We start from the raw sequence: 23,881 nt of genomic DNA, 5'->3' as shown, positions 1-23,881 counted from the left end.
CTCTATCTCAAAAAAAAAAAAAAAAAGAAAGAATCATTAACTCAGAATTCCAGTTAATCCCTGGTAAGGCTGAATGGAAGGTTTTGTCACTAAACAAAACATTTATGAGCTCTTTGTAAGTTAGAAAAGTGTGTTACTCTGTTTAAGGAGACTTTTTTAGAATAGGATATTTTTAAAAGGTATAGTAATTCACGGGTTCAGCAATTCGGTTCTCCCCCAGCTACATCAGAGTCCCCTTGTTTCATGTTTGGTACGAACCCCTGCCCCTCCCGCTCCCTGCATCTTGTAAGTGTTCACAGCAGACTTAGGGCCACAGCTGCTGAGCGCACTCCCCGGGAGCTTCCTTCTCACTGACTTGTTTGTGTTTGCTGCTGCTTCCACGCAGACTTGTTTTTGGGGAGGTTTTTTTGGTCCAGCCTCGACACCAGTGTTCTGTCTGCCCAATTTCCTGTTGAGGGGCAAACTTTTTTCAATGCTGCTGCTTTTTATTATTGAGATACAATCCACATAATGAAAATGTCACCATTTTAAAGTGTACAACTCAGTAGTTTTTAGTATATTCACAATGTTTTGCAGCCCTCACCACTATCTAATCCCACAGTATTTCTCTCACCCTACATAGCAACCCTACACCTGCTAGCAGTCACTCCCTATCCCCTGGCACATTTGTTTTAACTGGTAATTACCATGATGTTTTGTCACTTGGGCTTATCACATCTGTCCTCCAAGAGCCCACTTGCCAGGTAGCACCTGTGCTTGGTTGGATTCTTTAGTCTTTATTTAGAAAAACGAACAAAAATCCATTCAGAGTAGCTGTCCCTCTAGTGGGAGGGAAAGCCATTATTTTAACTTTTCCGTTTCAGTAGGTACAGATTGTGTATCCCAGAGCAATTGCAAGCTATTAGCGCTGAATTTGGAGAAAGTAAAATTAATTAAGAATAGGACTGATTTTAAAGTAGAAGGCTGTTTGTACAAGTAAAATACTTTAGAGTTTTAAAGATACTTTGATTAAATCCTTCAGATAGGTACGATATAGCTTCCAAAACGGTGGAATTAAATACTAAAACAAACCTAAACTTTGCTTTAAGGTGGCAGCATCTTGAGTACTCGCTGCTCTGAAACGTACGAAACCAAAACGGCATTAATAAGTCTGTTTGGAATCCCGCTGTGGTACTTCTCCCAGTCCCCACGCGTGGTCATCCAGGTGAGTGGGCACCTGTCCCAGGGCTGCGCTTGGTCCAGCGCGGGCTCCCACGTCTGCCACCTGGTGGTGGAAGCCCCCAGGCACAGGCAATGTGATGGCCATGCCAGTTTATTGATGCATTTTCTTAACTTTTTATCAAGGTGTAATAAACATACAGAAAGTGTGTAAGATCGTAAGTATACAGCTCAGTGAAGTTTCATCAAATAAACACGTGTGAAACTAGCACCAGGACAGGAAACCACATCCCCAGCACCATGAGGTCCCCTCACATCTCCACTGGCCTCTAGGTTAGGGTTAGGGTTAGGGTTACCAGACATGTGTCCTGCTTCTGTCTGAGCTTCAGGCAGAGGGGACCGTGGTGTCATACTTGCCTTGGTGGGTTTCTCTCCTGTTTGTCCATGCTCTGTGTAGGTGTTTGTTAATGCTCACAGCTGGGTGGTCTTGTGAGACTGTGAGTTGCCCGGTGTCGGTTTTCTGAAGAGTGGGAGTGGGTGGAGTGAGCATTAGTCGGCGTCCAGCGGGGAGCCCTCCTCTGGTGCCAGTGTTGACCACTCCCCTTATGGACCACTGCTTCCTTGTGCCTTTAATTTTTACTCTTGGTTGTACAAACTTAAAGGACTAAAGAATGAAGAATTTAAATGGTCAGATACATTTATTTTGCCTTAGTACTAAAATGCTTCCTAATAATCCTGGCATTTTTTGAAGAAAATTAAAGTTTCTTTTATGTGAACATCCACCTGATACCTACTTTTTAGTTAGAAAACAAGTCCAGGCTGGGCGTGGTGGCTCATGCCTGTAATCCCAGCACTTTGGGAGGCTGAGGTGGGAGGATCGCTTGAGACCAGGATTTCAAGACCAGCCTGAGCAACATAGGAAAACCCTGTCTCTACAAAACATAAAATAGAAAAATTAGCTGGGCGTGGTGGCACCTGTAGTCCCAGCTACTAGGGAGGCTGAGGCAGGAAGATCCCTTGAGCCCAGGAGTTGGAGGCTGCAGTGAGATGTGATGGTGCCACTGCACTCCAGCCTGGGCAACAGAGCGAGACCTTGCCTCAAAATAAATAAATAAACCACAAGTCCAGTCTTAAAGAATTCATGAAGTAAGTTGTACATTAAGTATCAGTGAACCTAAAATTTAGGATCCTCTGGTACTATCATGGTAATTGTCTTGTCTCCATGGTTGCCCTTGCTGGAGTGTCTGCCACGTGTAACCGTCTGGCTCCCTGTGGTCTCTAGTGAGGGTGCAGCATGTGCTCGGCAGCCTCTGTGGACGTGCTCTTCCCTGCAGACGGTGGGAGACGCTGGCTGTGACACTGCAGTGCAGCTTGCGGCTCCCTTTCCTCCGTGCTAGTTTGCAAGCACCCTGTATAGGCTGCCACCTGGCAAGGCAGACAGGACACCTCCACGGTGCTGCCTCCTGCTCCTGGCCATAGCAGAGTCCTGAAAGGCCTTGGTGTTCCTGACACACCCCAGATGCCACACTGGTGCACAGCACTGTTGCTGTCACACTGCTGGGAGTGGTGATGGCGTAGCGAGTCTCTGGGTGTCTTAGATGTGTGTGAGGGAGAGAGTGGGACAGTCCCCAGTCAGAAGCAGCACAGGCGAACTGGAGTGGAGAACGTTTATGTAAAGAATTATTAGCTGTAACGGGATTGGAATAACAAGCGATTGGCTACTGGGAAGTAAAGAGAATTCTCAAAGAACATAGGAATGGCAGGTACAAGGACCAGCTCCCACCCCAGGACTGAGGTAGAGCACCTAGGAAGCATCCCTGCCCTGCCCAGGGCTAAGGTCCAGAAGGGGCCCGGCCGCAGCTCACTGGCCGGCAGGGTAGGTGCTGTGCTGACTCGCTGGCAGAACCCACTGGAACCTGCTGGAGGCATTCTGCTGCAGGCTCCCAAGAGGGGCGCCCAGGGCACACCCTGTGCTGACAGCTCAGTCTTTGGGCTGGCAAAGGGAAAGCAGCGACAGGGCCCAGTTCCGTTTTCCCATGCCAGGCTAAAAGGATGGATTTGGGCTGACAGGCAGTAAATAGATAACTGGCACAAAGGAGAAAACGGAATGTGTACGGGCACACTGTTCCCCTTTTCTCTATAGACACAAATGTGCATGTGTCACTTTACTTCACAAGGGTGGGTTGCTCTGCCCCTGTCCACAGCCTATTCTGCTAATCCCCATTCGTGGGCTCGTGGGTCCTCTTCTGTCACAAGGACTCTTGCCACAATATTCTTATGCCTCTGTCATTTTGTACTTTTGTCTGTGTATCTTAGGGTACAAGTGGGGTCACCAGGTCGGAGAGTAAACGTAGAAGTGGGGTCGCCAGGTGGAGGGTAAATGTAGGAGTGGGGTTGCCAGGTCAGAGGGCAAGTGCACATGCAGCTGGGCATTGCCAGGCTGTGCTTCCTGGGCATTTTCCACGTCGACCAGCAGCGAGAATGTGTGTTTTCCTACAGCATCTGCAACACATTCTGTCAGACTTTTAGATTTTTGTCAGTCTAATAGGTGAGAAATGGTAGTTCCCTGTTATTTTGTTATTTTCTTGTTATTGTGTAAGGTGCAGAGCATCTTTTCATATGTTTGGGGACCATTTAAATTTACTTGTTTTTCTCTGAGGTATGTTTCTATATTGCCCATTTTTCTTTGTGGCTCTGGTTATCTTAACTTGTATAAAACTTAGGTGTTGGCGATAGTGACCTTTGAGATCTCAGTTACAAATGCCTTTCCCCAGTTTGTCTCCTGATTTTACTTACGATGATTTTTACCATGCAAAAATTCTTTCATTTTTACTTCTGTGTCAGTCTGTTCTCTTGTTGCTTGTTTCCTAAGTGGTTAAGAGCTTGTTCAAACCCTTGCTCTGGTATTTTGCTTTTCTCTAGCCTGATATGTACCCAGGAAACTGCTGGGCGTTTAAAGGCTCCCAAGGCTACCTGGTGGTGAGGCTCTCGATGGTGATCTACCCGACCGCTGTCACCCTGGAGCACATACCAAAGACGCTGTCACCCACGGGCAACATCACCAGCGCCCCCAAGGACTTCACGGTCTACGTGAGTGCATTTGGCCAGTTCCTGCCATCCCTTCCTGGGAATTCCCAAAGACAAACATCCTCACAGCTCCTGACACGCATGTGTTTCCGGGGGCAGCTGTCTCCCGCCCCCACCTCCCCTCACCATGTTTCTAGGGAGAGTAACTTATAAATAGTGCATTGATTGATGTCCCATTTGTGTATACTGCTAAACAGATCAAGCTAACTGTGCCTGGCTTTGAGAATTTTATTCACTTTTGTCTAGTTACCTATAGAGGATGTTTCAACAACTGTGTGAGGTTGAAACGACTAAATGTCAAATGATAAAGTAAATTTTGCTTTCTTATTTTTAGAATTTATAGAAGCAAATTAAGGAAAGAACACCCATAATCCCAGCACCTAGAGAAAGCCACCGTTAATACTGTGGCACTTTTTGGTCTCTTTATTTTCCCCTTTAAAAAAATACAATTGACTGGCTTGGGCAATTAGACCCTGGCTCTCTGAAAAAAAAAAAAAAAAGAAAGAAATTAGCCAGGTGTGGTGGTGTATACCTGGAGTCTCAACTACTCTGGAGGCTGGGGCAGGAGGATGGCTTGAGCCCAGGAGTTGCAGGCTGCGGTGAGCTGTGATGATGCCACTGAATGCTAGCCTGGGCAACAGAGCAAGACCCTGTCTCAAAAAGAAAAAAAAAAATACAGTTGAGACAATACTCTTATAAAACTTTGTTTCCTGCCTTAAAAAAACAAAAATTTTATCATAAGCATTTTTGTACAACAGTTGAACTCTTTATAGACATCTTTAAATAGCATAAAATTCCATTGTATAGTTGAACCCTTTATTTACCTGACCGACTCTCCTGTTGAATATTTCGATTTTCCACTTTCCAGTACAAGTGCAGTACCTTTACATCTTCAGTTATTTCTGCAGACTAGCTACTCAGAAGTGGTGTCACGGTGTCAGAGGGCATCAAGGCATCACGCCGTGGTGTGCGTGACTATCATTTCCACAGCAGCACTGAAATATGTGCTGACCTCAGTTCCCCTTCTAAGAATGGAGCCCTCTTTTTTTGATCTCTGCTAACTTGATAGGTCAAAAATAGTATCTTATCTTAATCTGTATTTCCCTGTATTTCACATGCATGTTTCCTTTTTTGTAGATTCTGGTCTTGTTTTTATTGATTTATCTTTCTGGATCTTAGTTTCCTTATGAATATTTGAGCTTTTAAATGTAAATATTAAGCATGTGTCATTCTGTTACAGCTGTACTTCCCATAGTCACTTTTAATTTTGGAGGGCAGACAGGATCCGGCGCGGTCAGGGCAGGGCGGCCGCAGACACTTTTAATTTTGTATTTACTCACTGCCCATGATTTCTTCCATGGCATTTCTTATACCTAGAAAGTCCTTTCCTGTTACGAAACAGACATTCAAATAATCCCCTACATTTTCTACTCATTCTTATCTTTTATTGTGATAAAATATATACAGAATTTTCCATTTTAACCATTTTCAGTGCACAGTTCAGCCGCATTATGTATAGTCCCGTTGTTGTGCAGCCGTCGCCCCCATCCATCTCCAGAGCTCTTGTGTCTTCCTAGACTGGATCTCTGTCCCTCTCCCCAGCTGCGCACCCCTGGTGCGTGCTGTGCTGGCGGCTCTTCCTCCTCCCGGCTGGTCCAGTGCTCCAGGGTTTCTAGTAGGGAGCGTTAGGAGCAGTAGTGGGCCGTGTGGGTGGCTTGTGGTCTGTGGAGTCAGACATTGTCCCTTCTCTGCTGCTTCCTAGCATGTCCTCTTTCAGCCTGGGTTTTCCTGCTCTGTGTAATGGGAGGAGTCACACTTACCTGGGGGTTGTAACAGAATGCCCGCCCTTCCAGGGAAGGCCTTATCCCTGTGCTATGGAGAGGTCATCTTCCCTCACTCCTATTGAAGGGAAACAGTCCTCATTAGCTCAGTGTCATTCTGTTACTTGATGACTATATGTCTTGGTTCCAGGGATTGGAAAATGAGTATCAAGAGGAAGGGTGGCTTCTGGGACAGTTCATGTATGATCATGAAGGGGAATCTCTGCAAATGTTCCACATGCTGGTAAGGACAATGAGTGTCTCACTTCCTTGGGGGTTCTGGAGTCCCCTGGGTTTTGTTGTGACAGCAGGACCCTACCAGTGTTGAAAGCATGAAACCAGCCTTTGAAAAGGTTAATCTTAGCTTTCTGGCTTTGCTTTTCTTTAATGAGCTACAAATAGATGTGTTTTGAAACTGAAATTAAATAATGAGTTCCTAGGGTTTTGGCCAAGCTTCATGTCCTGTGATAGATTACTTGTAAGGTTTTCATGTTGAAAAATTTAGTTTTCAACTTTGCTGCTTCCTACCAAACATCATAGTTGAGGAAGTGATTGGGTTTGGGGTTATTAATATAACATACTTGTGTTTTTCCCCCCCTCGATTTCAGAAAAGACCTGAGAGAGCTTTCCAAATTGTGGAACTTCGGATTTTCTCTAACTGGGGCCATCCTGAGTACACCTGTCTCTATCGGTTCCGAGTTCACGGGGAGCCTGTCAAGTAAAGACACTACTTACTATTTTTGTACATTTTTGTATATACCGGACAGCCTGAAACACTGGAATCCTTCATGGGTGAGGGCATTTATAATAACAGGACAGTGTCACCTCTTAAATAAATATTACTGACTACCAGCAGGAGGATGTGAAAATTTAGGTGACAAATGCTCTGACGCCCAACTTGCTGTGTCCACTGAAACTGCATGTTGAGCGTGTTGTGTCCATAGAGATTGTCAGCAGCAGGGGAAATTCACTGGGATGTGTGGTTCTCATACGTACGTTGTTTCTGAACATAAAGCTCTTTGTATTTGTATTAGCAGCAGGAACAAAGCAAGTGCAGTTAGAAGGCTTGACGTGTTCTTGAAGCTTTGATATTTAGCCTTTCACTGGTTCTTCTGAACGACTTTTGAGGGGCAGATCTATTTCATCTGTTAAATCCATCACACATTTCTTTCAGGGAAAAACAATGTCACCAAATTTTCAGAGTTCTAAACTATCCTTTCCTTCAAGATGGGATTTTCCTTTATTCAGCACCAGTGGTTACTAAGTCTCCAGGTGGGGAAATGACAAAAATGTGCTTTTCTGCTTAGTTTGCTCTTACTTCTGAGAAAGATTTTCAGTGAGGACTCATCGTGCTACTATCCGTGGAGGAATATGGATGAGTTTCGTTCTTGTAGATCAAAGCGAGTCTGATTTGAAAGGGGAGATTTGGACCTAACCACACCACACATGGAGCTCTCTGTCTCAGCGAGGCTCTTCCCACGAGGGTGCGCATAGGAATAGGAACCAGGAAGTCTTGAGTGTTTTGGGTTTTGTTTTGAATTTTGCTGAAAAGGGAACACTACGATGCTCTGAGTCTTTCAGAGGCTGCATTGTTATTCTGCTGATGGTTATCCAAGGAGTTGTCCAGGGTGGCACATTTATGAAACCATCACATTTCAGGATCATGGTTTTTCCTACGTAGCAGCACTTTTTCCTGGCCCCAGTCGGAATTTGCCTTTTATTACGACTGTTGGGCACTCTCACTCGATTCTTGTGAGACTCATTTTGGTTATAACTGATATTTAATATTTAGACTATTTTACTGAGCAGACTTTATAAATGAGATATCTGCAAGGAACTTAAAGTGTTACAGATGTTTTACCTTAAGAATAATTTAAGTTTTATTGGGTTAAGACAGTTTTTGGTGTACCATAAATGTTGTATTTTCAGAAAAACATAAAATGATGGTGCTGACTGGTTTTCTGAAGAGTTTTATGTATATTGCACAACAGCCCTCAAATACAAAAAACTACATACAGTAGCATTTTTTTCCCTCCCCTTAGAATTGGAACTATGCAGTTGCAGTGGCTAAAACGTGTACAGATGTTTCATATATTACAAGTTATGTGTATAAATGAAAATTTCCTATAAAAACCAAATTTGGGAGTGGGGTGGAAATATTTTGAATATTAATTTATTTTTAAAGATGCAAGATAGGACTTTGTGCAATGTATTTTTGTAAATGCCTTTCAAAATATTTGTCTTTGGTAGTGCTTCTTTTGCTGCCACCAAATTGATAAGATGCTATTAAGATGTTTAAATAAAAGAGTTTTAATTTTTAAAAGTGCATGTGATATTTCCAATGAATAATAAACAGTGTATTTCTTTCTCAGTTTGTTCATCTCTGCCCGCGGGAGTAGTGGGGCTGGCTGGACCTTAGCGGGCCTATACCCTGAAGGACACAGAGTGTGGGGCAGGAGGGGACTGGGGCGCTGGAGGGGCGCGGGGGAAGCTGGAGGAGCTGAAGAGGGCTGGGGCGCAGTGGGGCTGGAGGGGCTGGGGTAAAGCGGGGGTGGAGGGGGCTGGAGGATTGGGGAGCGAGGGGAGGGGCGGAGGTGGCCCCAGCTCGGCCTCCCCGGGGTCCACCCTCAGCTTCGTACTCTCTGGAGCGTCTCCGGCTCGCAGCTGCTTCCCAGCGGTCAGGTGTCGGCGCGGCCTCCGCGTGACAGTCTCCCCACGCGCGCGTGGGCGTCGGAGTCGCTCCAGCGTGTCCTGCTCCCGAGCCCATTACGCCCACCGGGGCCTGAGGGAGGAGTGGCTTCCTCCACGGCGTCCGGACACGCCTAGATCCCTTCGCCGCGCTGCTTCAGTCTCTCCTCCGGCCCGCGGCCGCCGCCATTGTGGCGTCAGCGAGCGCCCCGCCCCCGTGTCACGTGCCGCCCTCCGCTGGCGCCGCGGCCCCGTCCCCGGTCACGTGCCGGCTGCCGGCGCGCCCGCTCGCGCGGCTCCTCGCGGCCACCGTAGAGGGCGTCGGGTGCCGCCGGGACGGAAGCCGGGAGGTGCTGCCGACCGCGCCTGCGACAGCGTCAGCCCTGCGCGGAGCGCCGGCCCGATGGCGGCGGCGGCGGCGGCGATGGCCGAGCAGGAGGGCGCCCGGAATGGCGCCCGCAACCGCGGCGGCGTCCAGCGCGTGGAGGGCAAGCTGCGCGCCAGCGTCGAGAAGGGCGACTACTACGAGGCGCACCAGATGTACCGGACCCTCTTTTTCAGGTACCGCGGCGCCGCCGCCCGCCTCGGCCCGGCCGGCCGCCCGGCCCCCGCCGCCTGCCATTGGCCACGCCGTCTCGCCCCGCGCCCCTATTGGCCCGCGCCGCTGCCTGTCGCTGAGGCCGAGTCGGAGCCAGGGGCCGCGGGGCGGAGGGCTCCGGCCTTCCCGGTCCGGCCTCGGCCTCCCACTCCGGCCTCCTCCTGCCCCCCGACCCCGCTCCGCTCCCTCTCCCGGCCCTGCCCCACCTCCCTTGCCCGCGCCTACCCCGAACTCGGGTGGCTCCGGAGCCCCTTCGCGAAGTCGCGGGCGTCCTCCCGCGGAGGGTCCTGTTGTCAGCTTAAACTCTGTCTCCTCTTATGCCGCCCCCGCGGCCCCTGCATTCTGTTTTGTGCTAAATTGTGCTAAATTGGCCGTTTTCGCGGCGCTGCTATTCGTGAGGTGCCCGCCCGCCCGGTGCGGGCCGCGGGCTGAGCGCGGGGACCGGTAACCTCGCAGGGGCCGCGCTGCACGCGCCCCGGGCTGGATGCACAAGCCCTCCTCCCCCGGCCGCTGGCAGGCCGTGAAGCGCCGCGGGCTACGCCGACCGTCGGTCACGCAGCTGCTTCTCCAGGTTTTGGTTCTGCGTGTGACATTCCTGTGCATCGCGCACGTCGCCGGTCCGGGGTGGTTCAGGCCAGAAAACAATTTGTCGGCGGAGCAACCAGACCTCGGACGTGCTTTGGAGATAACTCCAGAGAATTTCATCTGTTCTGTGGAGAACCTTTTATTTCTAAACTGCCACGGGACAGCGATTGTTTTGGTATAATATTTAAGGGCAGTCGATATGACCGTTACATAGTTGAGACCTAGTTTATTTTGTTTTAATAGGCTTTTTTAGAGCAGTTTTAGGTTCACAGCACAATTGAGCAGAAAGTCCAGCGTTTTCCATGTACCCTTGCCGGGCCCGCAGCGTGGGCACCCCCGGGAGGAGTGCGCCCCGCACAGTGGACAGACCCGCACCGACGCTGTGCCGCGCCGAGCCCTCTGTGCACAGGTGTGCCGCATCCTGTGGGCTGAATTCCGCTGCCCCAAAATCCTCTGTTAGGCCCAGATTTTAAGTCTTTTCTTTAAATAACAAGTTGTATCATTGTCTTGAGAACTCCGGGAGTGCTGCTGCTCTGGCCGTAGTTTACTAATTTGCATTTGGATTAAACACTATCCGTGAGCGGAACCAGGGTTCCGGGTCAGCGAGTGACTTGGTTAAGTGGCGAAAATCCTACTAAGTGAGGTGTGGGATGACCCCTCAGTCCCTGGCATGTAACAGGTACCATGGCCTTACTTAAAACGCTTATCTGTGCTAGGAAAAGACGAGTGTTCAAGTGAGTAGTTCTCAATCTCAGCTGACTGGACAGGTCTGGGATGAGGCTTTGCTGTCTTACATGTGGAGATTTTTCTTGTTATTTGTACAGACTCTTCTGTGCAGCCAGGGTTAGGCGCTCTGGTCTGGAGTTCCTGACTACCGGCTTGTGGAGAGGGATTAATCACTGCTCTGAGTCTGAGTGACCTGAAGGGCAGCCTTGGTTCTAGAACTTTCTAGGCATTAACTCCTGACATTCTATAAATACAAACCAGTCAGGCTGCATCTAGCTTTATCATTGTGTTGTAAGTGGTTTAGAAAGAGATTTGCTTTTCCCTTTACTTGGAGACTATTTAAGTACAAGTCCTTAATGTATGATGTTTATAGTGGTGAGTTTTAATGTTAGTTGAATTTGTCACTGAACAGTAACAACTTCCCAGTGGCGCAGGCCGGGCCATTGTAGTCTTTGAAACCTGATTGTTCTTCAAGGAGCAGCCAAAGATGTAAGTGGCTCCAGACGCGACTAGCAGTGAGCCTTCCAGGTGGGTCAGCCAGCTGTGACTCTGTATGACACGGAGCTTTCTGTCGCTTCAGATGTTCCCTGATGCTTGGCTGTTCTTGAAGTTTTGTGTATAAATATTTGCCCGGTGATTACTCAGCAAAAGTGGATCTTCCCAAAAATAAACATCATGTTCCTTGTTTTGAACCAGTTTGCCTCGATAAGAGGTTTGATTGTTCATTTAGCTTGTAAGAGATGAGTCCCCAGGTGGAGGGAGTGTTTCGTAGGGCGATGGGGGTGGTGATGATCTGCATCCCCCACGCCCTATACCGAGTGTGAAAGTGGTAAGGAGCTTGCACTGTGAGGGTTAACTGGGAGCGGCCCAGGGCTGGGCTCACTCCTCTCTGTGGGACCTGGGGCCCTAGACAGACACGCTGAACCTGTCTGATCCTAGGCTCCCTCATGGGTCATTACCTCACTGTGCCACCCAGGAGGTCCCTGCGATAGTGCCCCTGTCCATCCAGGGCAGAATTCCATGTAGACTCCCAGCCCTGCCTTCGAGCACTCCATGGGTGTGTAGCTAGTGGAGAAGTCAAATTCCCCAAATCATGCTAAATTGTTTCATGTCTTTCTGTCAATAAATACATATTTGTATATTTACATAAAACGTACAATGTGATCAGCTTTGATGTATTAATATGAATGCACCCATGAAACTATCACCAATCAAGATAATTGAAAGTACCCATCGCCCCTAAAAGTTTTCTCCTGTGCCTTCGTAAACAGCCTTCCTCACCCCTGCCCCAGGCAACCACTGATCTGCTGTCCCTCATTTAGAATAAATTGCATTTTCTAGAATTGTATGGAAGTGGAATCACAGTATGTGCCCTTTTTTGTCTTTTTAGATTCATTCGGTGTGATTATTTCGAGGTTCATCGACGTGTCTATGGTCTATTTCTATTGCTGAGTGGTATATTCCATTGTGTGTCTCTACCACAATTTTTTAATTCATTTGGCTGTTAGATAAATTCACCAGGTGACACTATTAATGCACTTACATCCCACAGCAATTTCAGGTGGAGGAGAGGGAGGAACTGGGCAGCCCAGAAGGGTCTCACAGGGTGTGTGTCCCACAGAAGTCGAGCAGGTTCCCAGTCCACCAGGTTGCATTGGAGGCTGAGAGGGTTAAGAGAGTGTTTGTTCACCTTTGTCCTATGGATAGTACTGGTTAGGGGAGGTCACCTTGTCTTTTCAGACTTCTCTCTGCCAGGACGGGGACGGAGTCCATTTTCTAGACCTGTTGGATTATTGGTGCCTCGTGAAGTCAGTAAATCTCTGTGGCTGTGGGAAGACTTTGCCAGAGTGGCCCCAGTGCGACTCTGTGGCCTTGAGGGGCCTCACTGTTGGCTGCAGTGTTTGCAGATTTGCTTTTAAAAACTTGATGTGGTTAAGAGCCCAGCCCAGGTGGCAGTGATCCGCGGCGTCCACTATCAGAGCTGCTGGGCCTGGGGCCTGCCCTCCGCTCCCTGCCCAGTGTTCCTGTGGCCCTCCGCCCCGCCAGGGAAAGTGAATCTTCCTGCCACGTGATTCTTCCTGAGATTTGTTTGAGTTGATTTTTGGGGCTTGAAACTGTATTTTTCCTCTTAAGTCATATACATTTTTAAAAAGAAAAACTTACAGTGTGTGTTCCGCACACGCCTCAACCCAGTGCCTAAGATAAACTTTTTCCTAAAGGAGCTGTTGGCAGTGCAGGCAGCTGCGCCTTGCCAGTTCAGGTGTTGTCCTTGCAGTGACTCTTTCTGAAGTAGCGTGGCCCCTAGTCCTCTCCTGAAGGCAGGCACCAGCCGACCCCATGTCCAGGTGTGGGTGTTTTAATGTGTCAGTGTGGGGACTTTACTGTGCGGTCTGTAACTGTCCCTTGTTGTTAGATGCTCTGCTGCATCACAGTGTTTCCTATGCACCCTCCGGGCTGGAACACAGTGGCCTCCGGCTGGTGAGGGTGACAGGCTGGAGATTTGCCCCACGAGCTTTGTCTTTTGATCCACACAGTTTTTATCACTAGTATTAATACTTCCATTTCTGTGTTCTGCTCTTATGTGTGTGAGAGAGAAAAAAATAAGAGCAAAATAAACTGTAATATTTGCGCAGACACGCTCTGTGGATAAAGGCTGCCATTTTTGGCTGGCAGCACCAACGTGCGCCAACGCGGAATGTCCTTCATCCGAGGATGACAGAAGTCCTATTTCAGTGTATAAAAGGTGCTTTTGGGGTGTTCATGTGGCGTATTCAGCAGCTGCAACGGTCAGGGCTGTATGAACAGACTGGGGAGGCCACCTGGGCTCTGCTCCAGCCACTCTCAACTGTCCTGTGGCCTCAGGCCTCAGAGGGTACCAGTCCCTGCTTAGTCACCCAGAAACAAAAACTCCCAGGGCCCGATTCTTCAGTGGAAAAAGCAGCACGTCGTTTTCGTGTTTGCCTCGGACTGTTTTGTCTTTACCAACTGCCCTTGGTCAGGAAACACGTGGTTTCCACGAGGTGAAGGCTGTGCGCACAGGAGCCTCACCATGTCCCTGCCTCTCCCCTCCGGTGCTTGCGCTGCCCTGGGAGCAGGAGGCGCAGGGGCGGTTGTGGTCCAGGCTGGCTGGGGGATGTGTTGCCGTAATCATCCGCAGGTTCCCTATCCCAGGAATTTGGTTTATCTGCCTCTCAAGGAGTTCTTTATTCTTCATCTGGTTTTCTAAGAGGTTATCTCTTACTGTACCTCAGATAGAAGAGTCTAGAACTCTGTAGTGTGACACGTAAGCAGAAACAAATTGACCTGGCTGTCACGTACGGTAAGTGCGTACAGTTCCGTGGTGTCTGTGCAGATGGCAGCGTGTGGCTGTATGCTGTGAGTACTTGTTCTTAGAGACCCTGCTGCCGTGCTGAGCAGGTGCCTGGAAGGGCTCCGAGATTCTGCAGGGTGGCTCTCAGCATCCTTGGAGAGTCAGGCGGCGGCGCTGCGGGATGGGAATTAGAAAAGAGGATGGCTGGTCACAGAATAAATGTCCCTGTTGAATGCTGACGGGGGTGGGTCCCCACCCAGGTTTGGAGTGTGAGAGAGACGAAAGACTGCTGGTGGCCTGACAGGTGGCATCTTGCTTGGGGTGTTATCTTTTATCTCTGGGTGGCCACGCTCAAAATGCGGCCAGATGGGGTCTCCTGTTGGGGGGCCTGTCTGCCAAGCTAATGGGATTCCCCCAAGGTGTCTGGTTGTGATGCCTTTTTGAAGAAAAGATCTTTCCTGAGGTTAATAAAACAGCCAACGCTTATGTTCCCTGCTGGCCTGCTAAAGTCGCGTTGCCCAGACTTGAGCCATCGGCGCATTTCTGTGTCTTTATATCGCCTGCATTGCTATTTACTTAGTATTTTTCTTTAACTTGATTTGTTTTTAAATGTGGCTCTGTCCAAGGAAATTTTGGCCCAGAGACACAGGAGTTGATTGGCTGGTTATATTTTTTTGCTAATAAGATGGTGGTAATCAAGGTAAATGTATTACAGTGAATTAAACAAAGTGCTTTGGGAGGCATGGCCCGTCTCGGCTGCCCCCACACTTTCACCTCACAGGCAGGGCCCGGCTGCCTCCCAATGTTTGTCCTTTGTACACAGCCCCACCCGTCCTGCCTGTGGCTTTGGGGTGCTTAGGTGCCAGCCAGGCTTCTCATTGCTCTGTGCTCCTGTCCCTGTGCGGTTCGAGAGGCCGGCTTTCCCGGCTTCACAGGGGTGAAGGCCACCCAGGCCGGTCGCTGTCCTAGGAAGGAGGTGTGCAGCACAGGCGGGTGTAGATGGGGCGCACGTCCCAGGGATGGAAGTGCATGGGATTCAATGGGAGGGAAGGAGGTGAGGTTGCAGTTGTCCCCAGGAGGACCCCATCCTGCGATCCCTATCTCTCATCCCCGTGTGCCCTGTGGCGCCTCAGTTCTCGGATGTGTGTACGTCTCCTCTGCTCCTTCTCGGAGCACCTACCACCAAGGCAAGGCCCGTCTTGAAGATGGAAGTCAAGCCCTGCTGGGTCCCTTCTGCTGAAAGCCGGGGGCTGCTCAGGGAAGGGCTGCTGTCTGGCTCCGGGAGTGTTGGGGCCCAGGTGGCCCCACCCACAGAGTCTTCAGATGGGTCTGCTGGTCCTGCCAAGGCTCGAGCTTGAGAGAGCAGGGACCTTTGTGTCCAGAGGCACTCCACGCAGCCCTCATGGTCAGGAGAAGCTGGGCCTAAAGGCAGAGGAGAGACCCCTGGGGCAGCCGCACTGAGTGGGACAGCTGGACAGACTCTTCTTTTCTTTCCCATGGAGCTTGTGTGCTTCAGGAGTTGCTGTTTCCATTCCTGATAAAAGGTGTGTGCGCACAGGACTGAGACTCCCACGCTCCCCTGTGCACCTTCAGCATCTAACCCCCAGACCATGCCCGACGTGGCGAGTGTGGTGATGAGAACTCGCACCCTCTGGGGAGTGTCTGCAGTAGGTGTCCCTTAGCTAACAGCTTTTCTCCCTGTTGCAGGTACATGTCCCAGAGCAGACACATCGAAGCTCGAGAGCTCATGTACTCAGGGGCGTTGCTGTTCTTCAGTCACAGCCAGGTGAGTGTGTCCTGTTATGGCAAGATTGGTGCCGTGGGCAGACGAGGGAGTGGCCTGGTGGCTGATGTTGGGCCATCCTTGGCTCCAGCCGCTTTGGCAGCAGGTGGCAGAGGGTGCTGGTGTTCCCAGCCACTGTGGTCCCCTCGTGCTGGGGCAGTGGGTGCTGCACGTGTATGGTTTTGGTATAAACGGTCCTGTCTGTTTTGTTTGCTCCTAGGCCAGGGATTCTCATTCTCAGTGACACAGTGCTCAGAACATTTCCTTAGCTTTGGCTTGTTTACAGGCTTCTGTCTAGAAAACCGGAGCCACTACCCAGCTTTTATATTATCTGTTCTGCGCAAATCAGAGCTTTGTTCTCAACTGTGTGATTCTTGTTTCTTAAATGTTTTGTAGCAAAACAGTGCTGCGGACTTGTCCATGCTGGTCCTAGAGTCCCTGGAGAAGGCAGAGGTGGAAGTGACCAACGAGCTGCTGGGTGAGAACCGGCAGTGCTGCTTTGCTGGGTGCCAGGGACCATGGCTGCTCTCATCGCTGCTCTTTGACGTGGCGCCTCCGCAGCTCTTCCCTCCATTCCATGTCTGCTGGGGTCTCTCACGTGCTGGGGTTGATTTTGCTGCAGAGGCAGCTGCCGCCCAGTCACAGTGAGTCGAGCCCGCTGGCGGCCCCACTCGGGCACGCTGGCGCCCACAGTACGCACTTTCTCCACAGCATTGAGTTGGCGAGTGGGTGCCTTCTGTCCATAGGCTGGGCTCCATCTGGTCATCGAGCAGCTGGCAGAGCCCTCCATGTGGGCTGGGAGGGGAGGAGGGTCCTGTGGGCCCAGAGGTGGCGGCCGTGTGGGAACCCAGCCTGCTGCTTCCGTCCCAGGCTCTGCTCCCACCACAGCCCACCCTTCGGCTCGGCTGCCCAACTCAGGCTAGGCCGTGAGGCTGGAAAGGTGTTTGTCCTTCCTTGTTGTGCTCTGTGGCACACGGTGCTGCCTCTGCAGCAGAGAGGTCAGTTGGGGGTAGCCCTGGGCGGCACTGGAGCCTGGGGACACCCACCAACACGCCAGTTCTTTTCAAGTTGGATAATTGTCATTTTTAATTCATGTTTGTAAGATGTGCAGTACAGAGAGCTGAGGTGGCCTTGTGTTCCCCTGGATGAGGGTCTGTTTGTGTTATTTTCAGAAAACCTGGCTAAAGTGTTCAGTCTGATGGACCCCAATTCCCCGGAGCGAGTGGCCTTTGTATCCAGAGCCTTGAAGTGGTCCAGTGGGGGGTCCGGGAAGCTGGGCCACCCCCGGCTCCACCAGCTGCTGGCCCTCACCCTATGGAAAGGTAGGCCCTGGGGTCCAGGAGGCAGAGGGTTGTGGTGCTCTGCCCTGGCGGTGACAGGGCCTGGCAACAAACACGGCCCCTCTGCTCCTGGAGCTTGCGTTTGCATCGTCCGTTTTGATCCATGGGAATCATCCACCACAGCGTAGGAGGGAGGCTCTGCGCTCTGAAACCCCGGGTGGTTATGCTTCGAGGTTCCGCCACCCTTGCTCGAGGACAGCCCCAAGGGGGTGGGGTGGCAGCCGTTGTTGGCCTGGCCCATTTGTCTTCCTGCTCGTACCCGGAATGCCCCCTGCTCTCTCCGGAAGATGAGGATGTCTGTGCCCCAGGGCCTGGTGCTGATCCGACCCATGCTTGGCTGGCCAAGCTGTTTTCTCCGCAGAGCCCGTCTTATTTTCTGATTGAAAGCTTTTGTGGGGATCATTCAGTCCATGCAGTGGGGGTCATGGAGGTTTTGGCTTAGTGTGGTTGGGTTTTTAGCTCTAGGTCTGCTGCTTAGGTTCCAGAAAAGATGCTCAGTAAATCCTGGATCGAGTGACATGTTGTTCATTAGGGTTTGAAAAGGCTTCCTCCCAGGCACGGTCCCCAGGAAATGTATGTGGTACATGATCTGGCAGCAGGCCTTGCTGGCCTGGCCACGTGCCCGGGCCCCCAGGCGTCCATCTTAGGTAAGGGAGGTGGAGAGGTACGACCGTGTGGGGCACAGGCACCCTCTAGGAGTTCCGGTCTAGGCCCAAGGTGACTTTCCTCCAGATATTAGTGCAGATCAGCTTTGTGAACAAGCTCCTCCTGGAAACGGGTCTATTCTGACAAGTGGTGAAACTGGATGAACGCGTGTGTTCTCTGCAGGTCAGCAAAGCCAAAGTCCATCCCGCCCTTCTCTCACCCATCCATCAAATGAACTCTGGGTGCCCCCCAGGCACCAGCCCTTGTTTGGTGTTGAGCTCTCAGAGCCCCAGCCTGCCAAGCACTGCCTGCTGGGCGGGGGGGACTGAGAGGCCACACCCTTTCCCTTTACCTGGGGCAGGTTCACCTGGCTGTGCCCTGTTCTCTGCTGTGACAGAGGCTGTCAGCTCCCCTAGCCTTCACCCCAGAGCCACGTGAGTGAGCGTCCATCAGGTCTAAGTAGAATTCAAAGGCCAGAAAGTTAAGGGAAGCTCCTTGGAGGAATCTGGCTGAGTCAATTCCTTGGGGTCACTTTGGTCCTCAGAAGGGCAGGGACCTCCTCATCCTCCCCATAGACACTGGCCCTGGCCGTGCTGTCAAAAGCAGGTTTTCTGCTGCTCCTGCTTGTCCGTCTGCACCAGCACCCTTCCCCCATAGCACACAGCCCTCCGGGGGTGAGCACTGCTGAGTCCCGGAAGGTGCCACTATGCCAGGCGGGAGTGAGGCTACAGAGGCCCTCAGACCCCCCGCAGCCCCTGGGCCCAGTCTTGACCTGTTACCTCATCTTACAGATGAGTCAGGCCGTGTGGCTGCAGGGGGGTCACCTCCATCAAGACCTTGGGCAGCAAGTGCTGCTTGGCCCCTGTCTCCTCCACGCCTGTGCGTGGGGCCCTGTGGGGAGGTGGCAGGCGTAAGGGGGTGGGCGTGAGCAGCGTGTGCCACACGTGCGCAGTGTTGCACAAGTGCTCGAGGCATGTGTGTTCGGTGTGACAATTGTCATGATAGGTGAGGAGTAAAGTGTCTGTCATGGAGCCCCTCACACCACGGTTGTGGTGTCCGGAGCATGTCTGGGGCTTTCCTCAGCGATGTCCATAGAGACCCTGCTGAACGTGCTGGTGTTGGTGGCTGCCCCTCAGGGTTGGGTGTGGCCCTAGTCCCTGACTCTGGGAGTGGCTGACTAGGGGTTCTTGGAGCTCACAAGGACTCTGAGCAGGGTGGGGCTACTGTTGCTGACAGCCACGCCCTGGGCCACCACCTCTGCCTCTCCTGGGATACAGGTTACACTTTGCTCTGGGGCGGTCGGCTTGCTAATGTCCGGTATAGTTACTTCCATAATGATGTTCTCATGTGGAGGCCCTAAAACTAGAAAGTTCTTATTTTGGAGGTGCAGGGAGACAGAAGATAGACAGAGTCAGTACTCCTGTCACTCAGACTGGCCTGAACGAAGCACCAGGGCCCTGGGCACTCAGGGCAGACAAGGGCTCCTCTTGGGGAGTTGAGGGGGCAAGGTAATGCCCAGATCTGGATGGGAAGGGCCAGGCTAGCACAGGTGTGGGGGTGACCCAGGGGAAGGTGTGTGAGCAGGTGTGGGGTGGCCCAAGAGTGGAGGGGATGTGTGAGCAGGTATGGGAGTGGCCCGGGGGGGGCGTCAGGCATGGGGGGGCTCAGGGACAGGCCGGGTGTATGAGCAGGTGTGGGGGTAGCCCCAGGGGCAGAGGCGGGTATGTGAACAGGTATGGGGATGGCATGGGGTGGAGGGTGTGAGCAGGTGTGAGGTTTGAGGGGGTCACTCATGGCCTTGCCTATTTTAAACGAGGTCTGTGGAAGGAAGGAGAATCCTAGGCTTGTCCTTGCTATTGATCTGAGGTTCAAGGTGCTGTGCTGGCAGAGGCTCAGGTGTTAGCATTTCCCGTCATGTTTCTCCATGTGAAATTGCCATTCGAGTAGGTCAGAAGTACCAGTGTTAGGGGTTTTTATGGTTCACCCTAATGGGCGCATGGATGTGGGCAGGACCTAGCAGCTTCGCTAGCCTAACACAGTACGGTCTTCAGTTGGTGACCAGCTCTGCCCTCTCCCGCTGTTTGGCATTTGGTGCTTTGAGCGAGAGGTGTTTGGTGAGTGTTCGTGAGCTACCCTGAGTGGGCAGTGGGTCCCCCGTCTCCACGTCCTCACATGGGGCTCCTAGCACAGGCGGGACGGGCAGCACAGTGCAGGTGAGTGGGGCAGGGTGTAGGGAAGGTGAATCTCCTCACATCTCTGTGATGTGTTGTGTCCCTCTTAAAGTGTTCTTTCTGTCTCTTTGCAGAGCAGAACTATTGCGAATCTCGGTACCACTTCCTGCACTCCGCTGACGGGGAGGGCTGTGCCCACATGCTCGTGGAATACTCCACCTCCAGGGGCTTCCGCAGTGAAGTGGACATGTTCGTGGCCCAGGCCGTCCTACAGTAGGTGCTCACTGTTTACTCTGCTGAGTCCTTCCTTCAGTCGCTGCCTGGGTTTCAGGATGCCTTGGAGCAGGTCACTCTCCCCTCCAGTTCACTCTGGGTTGGACACAGCTCACACCACACCCAGAGTGACTAATAATATTTAATACATTTAGTAAGTTTTAAGAAGTATCTTGGAATATGCAGTGTGCATGCTTCCACAGGCTGTGTCTGTCTCTGCAGATGTTTCTGTGCGTCTAACCCCTCAGTGCAAGCACGGGACCCCTGGCTTCATGTTACCCCCGCCCACCGGTTCCCTTGGCCCTGTAGAGTCCCTGCTCTAGCTGGACCTTCCTCGTCCTTTTTTCCTTTCTCTCAGTTATCTTGAAATACTGAAACATGCCTCAGAGTTCTGGAGTTGTTAGTGAACATCTGTACCGCCAGGCCCTCCCCCCAGTTCCCTGCCAAGGTGGGGTGCGTGGGTCCAAGCGACCGGCCGCCTGCACCGCTGGGCACTCTGTGACAGACTCAGCCTTCCCTCTTCCCTGATGAAAACTGCTCACAGGTGGTCACACTGATTTCCTCCTTTAGGAAAAGCCTCTATTTGGGAGGTGGGCACTGGGGCAGGACTCGCCTTGCTCACTGGCACCTGCTGTGCCTCGCAGGCTGTGCAGCTGCAGGGCTCTGCCGCAGAGCTGCAGGTGTGAAAATGAAATCGTTTAAAGTCTAACTCCCCAGCTTCGTGACTCGTGGTGCAAGTGTTTCCTCTGGAGCCCTGAACCCTTTCTGTGTCCCCTCTGGCACTGCCTGAGTAGTGTCCCTTGCCGAGCAGAAGCCGGGGTCTGTCCAGCACTAGCCCGGTGTTGGGCCTGCGGACTGAGTGTTCTTATGCAGGCAGGTGTCTGGCAGGTGCACGCAGGTGGGGGCAAGTGGAGGTTTTAGTTCAGTGAGTGTCAGGGATGCAAGTTCGGCTCTGGCCCCACCGTTCTTAGCTCTCTTGCCCTTTGATGAGCCTGTCACCTTCCCAGTACTCTCAATACTCTTCCTCTGTGAATCGTAAAGCTCACAGCGCTGCCCTGAGGACGTCCGTGTGCAGCACAGGCCCTCTGAGCCCAGGGCTAGGTCCTGTGTGGGCGCAAGCTGGGATGGACCACAGAGGCTCTCCGTACCTGCGGCAGCTTCCTTCACCCACTGGGATGTTCTCACTTCCAGGTTTCTGTGTTTAAAAAACAAAAGCAGCGCATCAGTGGTCTTCACAACATATACACAGAAGCACCCGTCCATCGAGGATGGGCCTCCGTTCGTGGAGCCCCTGCTCAATTTCATCTGGTTTCTGCTGTTGGCCGTGGATGGGTAAATCTTACTTGTTCAGGTGTGCACGTGTGAGTTCGTGTGGTGTGTGTAGGTATCTGTAGGCGTGTTGGTTATATAGATGTGTGTGTATGGGTGTGTGCAGATGTGTGAATTAGTATGTGCAGGCGTGTGTAGACAGGTGTGCAGCTGTGTGTGGATGTGTGCATTGTGTAGATATGTGTGCATAGGTGTGTGTGCAGATCCATGTGCAGGTGCGTGTAGATTGTGTAGCTATGTGCAGTGTATGTGTGTAGATCTGTGCAGTGGTGTATGTGCAGTGCGTGTGCACACATGAGCCTGTGGCTGTCTGTGTGGATACTGGGATGTGTGGTTTTCTCGTTGTTTTCCTTTTCGTCAGACGTAGGTCTGACGGCTTTCTTGTGCCCAGCGGCAAGCTGACGGTGTTCACGGTGCTGTGTGAGCAGTATCAGCCGTCCCTCCGGAGGGACCCAATGTACAACGAGGTGAGGGCCCAGGGTGTCAGGGCAGGAAATCCTTGAGTCTACGTGCTGTGCTGCGAGGGCAGTTCCAGCACATTCTGCGCCCTGGTGACCGCACTGCCTTGGCTCTTGCAGTACCTGGACCGGATCGGACAGCTGTTCTTCGGGGTGCCGCCCAAGCAGACATCCTCCTACGGGGGCCTGCTAGGTAAGCGGGCGGCGGAGGCTGCCGAGAGGGCTCCGTGGCAAGGCCTTCCTCGGGGAGGTTACTCTGAAAGCTGCTTCCCCTTGACTCTAAGTTTTGCTTTTTCCTGTTTTATCTGCGTGGGGTCCATTTTTAGGGGAGGTGTGGGTGGAGGCCCCTCCCTCATACCCACTGTCTGCGCCGATGCCCTCTGACTTGGCCAGGGGGGGCTCCCTTGTCCTCCCTGAATTCCTGCGTGCAGTCGGCCCTCATAGGATGGCTCTCAGTGCACACGTGTGGCGCTACCACATCTGTCGGGCTCTGTCTCCCAGCGTCACTGCTGGTCAGGAGTGTCCGGACATAGTGTTGTCTGTTTTCTCGTCGGACTTCAGAACTGGCTTCTCCCCCGCCAGAGTGCTGTCCGCGTGCTCACTGGGAGGGAGCTAAAGGTTGCAGATAAGGAAGATTCTGTCTCTTTGTATCCAAAGAACATTGTTTAACTTTTCATTTGTTTTATCTAGCTCATGGTTTGGTTTCAGGGGACATTTTGAACTTTTATTCTGTATTTGAGTGACAGTTACTCATTGGGTAAAAATCAGGTCAGTGGTGACAGGTGACAGCAGTGGGCATTTTTATGTGCAGCCTTTGAAGCTTTGACGCATCTTACCTATGTATAATTTTAAGCGTATAACATACAAGTGCTTTGTATTACAGCTTTCTTTGGTTAAAAGTGATATTTCTGTGACTTGTTTTGATAACTCCCTAGGCCTCCCCTGTGGCTGTTCCCTGGCCCCTACTGGTGGATATTTGGGTTCGTTCTTCCCTAAAGCCATGTAGCTGACATGTTTGAGCATTTCTCTCTGATCATCAGCTTTGTGTCCTCCAGAGAGTTGCAGGCACCCCTGGAACACGCCCTGGCGTGGCAGGTGCACTCACCTGTGGGAAGGTCGGGCTGGTCAGGGTAACCAGAGAGCTGCTCTGGCACCTGCCACCTGGTGTCTCCCTCCAGGGAACCTCCTCAGCAGCCTCATGGGCTCCTCAGAGCAAGAGGAGGGCGAGGACAGCCCTGACGACAGCAGTCCCATCGAGCTGGACTGAAGCTGCCCCGGCTACACGGAGACCCCACAGTCGACAGCTCAAGGGATGATATTAGACGGAGTCCCGGAGTGCGGCTCCTCACACCCACGGGCTCGGCTCTGAGGCTGGCGGTAGCTGCGTGTGCGGTGTCTGTCTCTATTTATGTGCGGTGGCTGAGGGTGGCGTGGCCTGTGGCTGTGGCCTGCCTGTCACTGTGTGGCTGGGGCCCGAGAACGAGGCCCTGGGCTTCTCCTGGCTGCCTGTTCCCCGGAGATTAATCCACAATAAAGCACAGGCCTTGCTGCCGCCTCACCCTCTCCCAGTGCTTTGTTTCCAGTTCCTGTGGGGAGGGCCGAGGGTGACACGAGGAGGCCTGTCCTCAGGGACTGGGCAAGTTGCACTCGGCATGTCCAGCGCAGCCCATGGGGGGGCCAGAGGAGACAGTGGCCACTCAGATGTGTGAACCCAGCTGGGCCTCCTGTGGTCTTCAAACGTGAGCAGTTTTCTTTTTATCTTGTTTTTGTTTGAACACGGGTGGCTCTGTAATCATGGTGTGCTTGTCCCGGTCGCAGACGGAGCGCGTGCGTGCCATGCTGTCATCCTCATGCTCTTGGGAGGTGGGCGAGCGCTGGCCGGGTAGGTACCCGCGTGGTACTTGGCTGTG

General features: G+C 52.0%; 2 protein-coding genes across 7 annotated transcripts in view; both read left to right on the top strand.

Moving 5' to 3' along the window:
- Window positions 1-8,389, top strand: part of SUN1 (Sad1 and UNC84 domain containing 1) — a 44,840-nt gene extending 36,451 nt beyond the window's left edge. The window contains exons 19-22 of the mRNA XM_012639127.1: window positions 1,089-1,204; window positions 4,081-4,248; window positions 6,217-6,309; window positions 6,674-8,389. Coding sequence (XP_012494581.1) covers window positions 1,089-1,204; window positions 4,081-4,248; window positions 6,217-6,309; window positions 6,674-6,787 — 491 coding nt within the window. The 3' untranslated portion in view covers window positions 6,788-8,389. The remainder of the gene's footprint in view (window positions 1-1,088; window positions 1,205-4,080; window positions 4,249-6,216; window positions 6,310-6,673) is intronic.
- Window positions 8,390-9,050: 661 nt separating this feature from the next.
- Window positions 9,051-23,536, top strand: GET4 (golgi to ER traffic protein 4 homolog (S. cerevisiae)). 6 transcript variants are annotated; one of them, XM_012639062.1, is made up of 9 exons: window positions 9,051-9,314; window positions 15,680-15,758; window positions 16,152-16,233; window positions 16,928-17,077; window positions 20,046-20,184; window positions 21,376-21,516; window positions 21,875-21,980; window positions 22,092-22,164; window positions 23,150-23,536. In XM_012639062.1, the coding sequence occupies exons 1-9, from the start codon at window positions 9,157-9,159 to the stop codon at window positions 23,236-23,238; spliced, it is 1,017 nt and encodes a 338-aa protein (XP_012494516.1). In that variant the 5' UTR covers window positions 9,051-9,156; the 3' UTR covers window positions 23,239-23,536. The 6 variants fall into 6 exon arrangements, with proteins under 6 accessions (XP_012494516.1, XP_012494517.1, XP_012494521.1 ...); XM_012639063.1 differs by having other exon boundaries at window positions 9,052-9,314; window positions 21,905-21,980; XM_012639067.1 differs by lacking the exon at window positions 9,051-9,314 and adding an exon at window positions 9,505-10,111.
- The last annotated feature ends 345 nt before the right edge of the window (window positions 23,537-23,881 follow it).

Source organism: Propithecus coquereli, unplaced genomic scaffold (assembly GCF_000956105.1).
Source record: "Propithecus coquereli isolate 6110/MARCELLA unplaced genomic scaffold, Pcoq_1.0 Scaffold137, whole genome shotgun sequence".
Taxonomy (NCBI): Eukaryota; Metazoa; Chordata; class Mammalia; order Primates; family Indriidae; genus Propithecus; species Propithecus coquereli.
Note: the sequence above shows the minus strand (reverse complement) of the source record. Positions and strands in the feature narration are given on the sequence as shown.

Coding starts and splice junctions, on each gene's coding strand:
- GET4 (XM_012639062.1), top strand. CDS start 9,157: ATGGCGGCGGCGGCGGCGGCGATGGCCGAGCAGGAGGGCGCCCGGAAT. Junction 17,078..20,045: donor GGCCCTCACCCTATGGAAAG/GTAGGCCCTGGG, acceptor GTCTCTTTGCAG/AGCAGAACTATTGCGAATCT. Junction 22,165..23,149: donor CTCCTACGGGGGCCTGCTAG/GTAAGCGGGCGG, acceptor GTCTCCCTCCAG/GGAACCTCCTCAGCAGCCTC.